The sequence below is a fragment of the Charadrius vociferus genome, unplaced genomic scaffold, assembly GCF_000708025.1.
Source record: "Charadrius vociferus isolate BGI_N301 unplaced genomic scaffold, ASM70802v2 scaffold260, whole genome shotgun sequence".
Taxonomy (NCBI): Eukaryota; Metazoa; Chordata; class Aves; order Charadriiformes; family Charadriidae; genus Charadrius; species Charadrius vociferus.
In genome coordinates this window covers 616,585-623,463 of record NW_009646410.1, presented here as the reverse complement: position 1 = coordinate 623,463, position 6,879 = coordinate 616,585, and the positions used below count along the sequence as shown (strand labels likewise).

General features: G+C 59.6%; 1 protein-coding gene across 1 annotated transcript in view; it reads right to left on the bottom strand.

The window, feature by feature from the left end:
• CASKIN2 (CASK interacting protein 2) overlaps positions 1–6,879 on the bottom strand; it is a 29,582-nt gene that overhangs the window by 9,013 nt on the left and 13,690 nt on the right. The window contains 1 exon segment of the mRNA XM_009879955.1: positions 1,476–1,527. Within this exon segment, the coding sequence (XP_009878257.1) occupies positions 1,476–1,527 (52 nt within the window).

The following is a 6,879-nucleotide window of genomic DNA, read 5'->3' as shown; positions in this document are numbered from 1 at the left end:
CGAGGTGAGGGGCCCCTGTGCCGCTGGGGATTAGACTGTGTGCTGCTCCAGGGGGTGTGGGGGGCTCCAGACGGCATCGGCCCAGGGCTCCAATGGGCTCGGCAGCACCCCAGCCCTGTGCCAGGGACACAACCCGGCCATCATGGCTCTCCTCCAGACCCACGGTCCCAGGGCACCCCCAAAACCCTGCAGAGGGTCTCTGGGCATTGCAGGAGGGATGCTAACCCCAGCAGAGAGGTTGCTCCCTCCTTCAATGAAGCCACCATGTCCCTGAGCCCATGCCAAAACCTCTGCCTTGAAGCCAGAATGTGGGGGGGTACAAAAACCCCCTGGAGCCAACCCTGTGGGATCCCTGCGGAGCCAGCTCTGCCCTGGGGCTGGCAGCACAAACCCACACTCGCCCGCCCCATCATCTCCAAGCTGCGAGCGGGGCGATGCCTCACCGAGGCCACTGCCAGCAGCACGGCTCTCCTGGGAGGGAGCACGTTGCCATCCCCATGCGCAGGTCTCACCTCCCCGCTGTCCCCTTCCCGTGCCCCAGTGAAAACCAACACACCCCCTGCGTTGTTAATACCCCAAAATGCCACATGTGGCCCTCTGAGGGGGGAACAGACCCTTCACCCTCCTTCCCATCAGCAGCCCTCCTGGAGCTGCCTGAGCACAAGCCCTGTGCCTTATCAGAATCAGATCATTGCTTCTATTATTACATTTTTTTTCTATTAAGCTCCATCTGCACAGTATTATTTTAAGACAGAGCCATCCTGCGCATTTTCAACCCCCCACCGGCCTGTTAGGACTCATCACGGACACCTCCTCCTACAGAGTCCTCGAAAAGAAAACATGTAGAAATTAGGTACAACAACAGTACATAAAACAACGCTAATAACTCGCAGGTCAGAGTTAATTCAATAAGAATAACATGCTTATTTATTTTATGGGCCTTTGTGGTTTCTAACTCTCAGTACCCAGCTTATTAAGTGCTTGGATTTTGGAAGTGATGAGCTACACAAATATGATGTGGTCACTTGGCAACCTCATCTTTTCTTTCTCTAACCCCCCCCCAAATGAAGGGATTTTGCTCTTGGGATACTAAACAGACACATGTGTGTGCAGGCACCAGGGCCACCCGGGTGCTGCTCTGTGCTTTAACCAGCACGCAGGACACGGGGCACCAGCTGGACACACTACGCTCCCTTTTCACCCTCAGCCCTACAGAGGGGGACCCAGAAGACCTTTATGGAGAATTCTCCAGGATGGACTGAGCACAGCCCGCAGCTCAGATCTGGACAGGCGTTGGGTCTGCCTCTGCAGGGCTTGCCCTGGCTTTGGGATGCTGTTGTGTTCTCCGGGGCTCAGCAGCTGCCCTTGAAAGCTTTATGATACCCAGAGCTGCAGAACCGACTGGATATCGGGGAGAGCAAGCCCACTCACGCTGGCAGCAGCGGCACCCAGTACCCTGCCTGGGGAGCACTCACCCGTCCGCATCCTGGTAGTTCACGTTCAGGCGCTTGGCAGATCCCAGGAGCTCTGCAGAGAGAAGAGGCGAAGGTCAGGGCAGGAGACAGAGCCCGCACTGCGCCGCACGAACCCCGTCCTGCAGCCGCACCGACCTCCCAACGCGCAGAACAGTGCCTGGCCCATCCCGGCGGCCTCTCCTCTCCTCTCCCTCTACGTTCACCTCCACAAACCCTCAACGAGCTGGCCCAGCTCAAACTCAGACCCTTTCCTCCTTCTGTCCCTCCTGCCCCATCTCGGCGGGCCCCCAGGATGGGTTGGACCCCGCAGCTCCTGTCACCCCGGCTCGCTGGGACAGCACTTCCCTCCCCTTTATAGGCAGCAACACCCCAAAACTGCTGAGTGGGGCTGTTCCTCCCCCCACTCGCTCCCTGTGCCCGCTGCTGCCACCCAAGCCTGGCCCACAGACCACATGGTTGGCATTTTTACGGCTGGGGCAGAGGCTGAAGCCTCCAGCCGTGAATGCGAGGATTGTGCCACCTCGGACATCCCCATCCCCTCGTCCGTCCCTCCCTCCCCTTCGGGGACCACTGAGCGGCGGAGGATGCTCACCCCACCCTCGGCACAGCCTCACGCGCACCCCCAGCTCCCCGCTCCTTCCCGCAATTAATTCGAATGAATTCCTTCCTCCCACACAGAGAGGACGTTTTATTCTTCACGGAGGGGTTGAGAGCGGATTAACATCTCTGGAATTCATCCACTAAGTCAAAAGGGAAAGAAAGGGGAAGGTATGCGGGGGGCAAGAAATGCCGCCGCTCCTCCTTCTCTGCCTTTCCAGGCAGCCCCATCGCCGAGCCAGGGAGAATTAAATGCTTTGAAAGGTTTCTGTGCTGTTTCCTATGGAAAATCAAAGTCCAAGAGCCAGGCTCCGAGCCCGGGGTGAAACAGCTGCTCAAACCCCACTGAAACGTGGTGGGGTCCTGGGGAAGGAGCCCCCTCCCTTGCAGCCAGGCAGATCTCCGGGGCTGCAGTTCCCTCTCCTCCTCCTCTTCTTCTTCCTCCTCCTCCACTCCCCTCTCTTATCCCTCTCTCCCAAGCTCTCTGCCCAGCTCGCATGGCAGGTCCCATACAAAGCCATACTCTGCTGCGTGGTCTCTCTGCCGGAAAGGAGAGCTGAAGAGGGGGCCGGCTCGTTCATCATGCAAATGGATAATTAAAGGAAACCAAGGAACGATGCGTTCATTACTGCAATTTACAGTGTTTGGTAAACAGCCTAATTAATACAAAATAGGCTTGGAGTGGCTGCTGGTGAAGGACTCGTGACTCCTTGCCACAGCTGAGGGGATCGGGACAGGATCACCCTAATTACCTCTTCCAGGGGCTGTTCGTCTTCAGAGCGGCAGCAAGCCTGAAAGCCCTTCCCGAGGGAACCAGCTCCCAAAACCACTGCTCGACAGAGCTCCCAGTTTTCCCTCCCAGCCCCGTACTGCCGGACAGCCCAGGATCCGGGGTCTCTGTCAAGGACAAGCTGCTTCCCTTGGCCCCACCAGCCAGGAAAAAAATAACATTTCACTTGTAAACTGGCCCCTTCTGATCCGAGTCATAGAGTGACAATAACCACTGAGCCCCACAGTGCCTCTTTCACTGGTCCAGGACTGTGTTTGGGGTGTATGGCAGAGCCAGGGACAGGGTCTGGCTATGGTGGGCAATGGCTTCATGCTGCCCCTTGAAAATCTTGGGATGGATCCTTCAAGCGGGAAGGACTGGGCAGCGTTTGCTGCTGGGGGATTTCCAAAGGACGCAATCAAGATAAAATTAAAAATAAACGAAGGGTTCCACTAAGCGGTAGGCAATACCCTTAAAGGATGCTCTGTGCGGTGGGAACCAAAGACCAATGTGGGTTTGCTCCCATCAGCTGCAGCCGAAAACTGCCAAGGGGTTTTGCTGCTGAGAAAGGGTAGGGAGGAGGAGGAGGAGGAGGAGGAAGAGGAAGAAGAAGAAGAGAAGGGGTCCTTACCCATGGCAGGGGGGGCAGAGCAGAGCCGGGTGGGTGATGTCGGGAAGAGAAGGGCTGGATGGAGATACCCGGTGAGTACAAGCACGTTCGAGAGAAGCAGAAACACCTCACAGCCCTGGGGGCTCTTCCTGGAGTTCAGCAATGCCCACTATTTGAAGAGGGAGAGCTCACCCCAAAATCTCATGCCCAGCTCCCTGCTACAAGGGGACTGGGCTGGCCAGTGGGGTCCATTAAGCAGGGCTGGGATGCAGTGGGTGTCCTTGCCCGCTCCCCAGCCCCAGGAGGCAGCTGTCAGCATCTGCACAGCAAAACGCCTGTGTCTTTGCTCCTCTCCCAGAGCAACATTCCTAAAATTAGTTCCCTGCTCCAGCAGCCCAGCAAGGTCAGGACGTGGGGCAGGACCACGCGGACACGGCGTGGGTGGCTGGGAAAGCAGCAGGTCCCAAAAAGCGGAGCCGGGAGCAGCATCCCCTTTGGGGCTCTTCCTGAGCGTGAAAACAGTAACGGTCATACACACCTCGGGCAGGAGGGGAAAGAGCTCATCCCTGGTTTGCAGCTGGGTAAATCGCTGCTTGGGGAGCTGGAAGGTTCGCAGGCAGGCTGGAAGGTAACGCGTGGGTAGGAAAGGGGTCAGACACCCTGGCACTGCGGGGACCAAGGCAGGGGCAAAGAGAAGGGTGGAGGGATGGAGGAGAAAAAAGAGCAGAGCTGGGCAGGCAGGACCCCTTCCCCAGCACCTCTGCACCACACAGCAGTAAAGGCACAGTAAAGCAACCCCAAAGGCAGCTCTGCCTCTGCGGGCAGCACCGCTGGGATGGGGTGAAGCAGCGGGGCAGCATGAGGGCTGCCAAGGGGGTGCCACCAGCCCCCGTCATGGTCCTGGGGACATGGTGACAGGTAGGTACGTGATGAGACCCTGCATCCCTCTGCCTTGTTCCATCCACGTGCTCCTTTTGAACAATTCTGTTGGTTTTCTCCCCCTTTCTTCAGCCCCTTCTCTCCCTGTCGGTGCCCTGGCAGCTCCAGGCTCCCTGGCCTTTCTCACCCAGATATTTTGGGGCTTGAAAGAGGTTGGGCCAAGCCATTCCCAACCCCACAGCCTTCCCAGACGGGCTGGTTGGGAGGTGAGGCTCTGTCTGGGAGACCGCAGACCCAGGCTGGGAAAGGGCTGAGGGGACGGGGCTGATCCAGCCACGGCACTGGAATGGGATGACCGGACCCTTCCCAGCCACACCGTCACCTCCTTTAGGTTTGCACCGGGATGGGAGCACCCACTGGCCTGATCTAACCCCAAGGAGCACGCTCACATCCCGGGGAGATGAACCCAGAAAAACACAGACCCAGCACTCAAACACAAAAAGCCACGAAGGGGATATTTGCAGGGGAAAACCCGGCTTGGCACAACGCTGAGGGTTAACTCCGGCCGTGGGTTCCCCGTGCTCGGCCCCACTCCCCAGCACGACCCCTCCAGGGGGTCCTGCCGGGCTCTCACCCCACTCTGCTTTCCCGCTCCGGCGTGTTTGCCGGCGCCTGCCCGGGCAGGACGAGGCTCGGCAGCGCAGGGCTGGGGCTGAGCGAGGCCTCGAGGGAGCCAGCGAGCTTCTGTGCGGCGTCTGGCTGCCAAGCGGCAGGCGGGAAGCACCTCCGCAGCGCTCCGGCAAATTGCTTACAAATGTAGGGGCCGGCGTGCTGCGCCGGCCGCCGGTCAGGGCAAAGGCAGCATGGCCGCCCGCTCGCCACACAGGGCCGAGACCCTCGCCCACGGCATGCTCCAGATCCAGCCCCAACTCAGGGAGGGGGGAAAGTGCCGACCCTTGGCCTTTCGGACCCTTGCTGATGGAGGGGGACCGGGATGGCACAGCCCTGCACGGCGCATTTCCAACCAGCTTCCCCGACCAAGCAGCCCCCTCCCGTGTGCTGTGCTCCGTGCCTCAGTTTCCCCCGTGGGGATGGGCTGCACCGCCACGGTGGGGACACCAGGCTGGCCTGAGCTCCCCGTGGGGTGCAGGGGGCTACCAGGGAGCAGCTGGATGGGGCAGGAGCCCCACCTGCACCGCTGGCCACCGGCCCGGCACAAACATCTATTTACCCCCGCCGGGATGCTCGCCCGGCGCCGGCTGCATGGAGCCAGGCGTGCCCTCGCCCGGCTCGGCCAGCACCCCCTGTGCCAGCACGCTGGGCCACCCTGTGTCCTTCACTGGAGATCTCATCCCCCCAGGGACACTCTTGGGTGTTGCTTCAAGGGCTGGGAGGCGGACATGATTCCTCCAACCGCTCACCATTCACTGGGAAGGAGTGACACACGCTCGCCCGGGGAAGGAAATGCCCAAATATCCTGTGTTCCCCCGCAAAGTGCCCCTTGGACACTCCTGCCCTGACTCACACAGAGAATGAGGCTCTGGAAAGCAGTGCTTTTGCTGTGACACCGCCCCCCCCTCCCCCAATTTTGTCCACCCAGCCTTTGTCTCTGTGTGCGACAGACAGAGCTACAACCGGAGACCCACCTCCTTGCCAGAGATACCTTGAAAAAAATACACCTTTCTGCTCATCCTGTGTCGCAGACCCTTGTCGCTTCCCCTTGCCCTAGGAAATCACATCCCCACACCGCTGGCTGCAAGTATCCCCGGTGCCATGGCAGGTCTGAGCATCCTTGTACCACGAGCATCCCCGTACTGCCAGCCACGAGCAGCCCTGCACTGTGACCGTCCCTGCACCACGAGCATCCCTCCAGCACCAGCCACAAGTATCCCCGCACTGCTGGCCGTGAGCATCCCGCACGCAGGGATGCTCTGTCTGGGCACTGCAGGAACACCACCCTGCTGCTCCGGGCGATGGGAGAAAGACCACGTTGCTCTGGACACACCAAATACATACACATACCATCTTGGGAAAATAAAATACACTTGGGGACTGCCACCACTAAGCCAATAAACCAGCTGGAGGAGCTAATCAGCTGTGATCTTGCACAGCTCCATTGGCGGTGGCAGCATCCCGGGGCCAGAGGCGGAGGTGGCAGAAAGCAGCAGCTTCACCCGACCTGCCCTGCCTGGCCTCGACCTGCACCCACGGCCTGGGGCAGCCCTGCCTCGGCACGCGGTGGGTTCATGCTGGGACTCAGGAGAAACCCAATGTCTCACCCAAAATCAAGACAAGAAGAGGTGATGTCCATCCCTCTTCTGCGGGAATCACCCTTCCCCGTGACCTCTCTGTCCGCAGGCACGTCCGCTGCAGCCACCCACACCCGGCTCCTCCCGGCACGCCAAACCGGCTGCTTCGGCTGCAGTTTCCCAATAGGTCTGGAAGAGATTCCCCTGCTTCGATAGGGAAGGAGCTGGGCCACAGAGACCTTAAGAAACTCAACCAAAGTTGCTCAGCAAGCTTGAGACGGAGGCTGGGGGAGAGCCAAG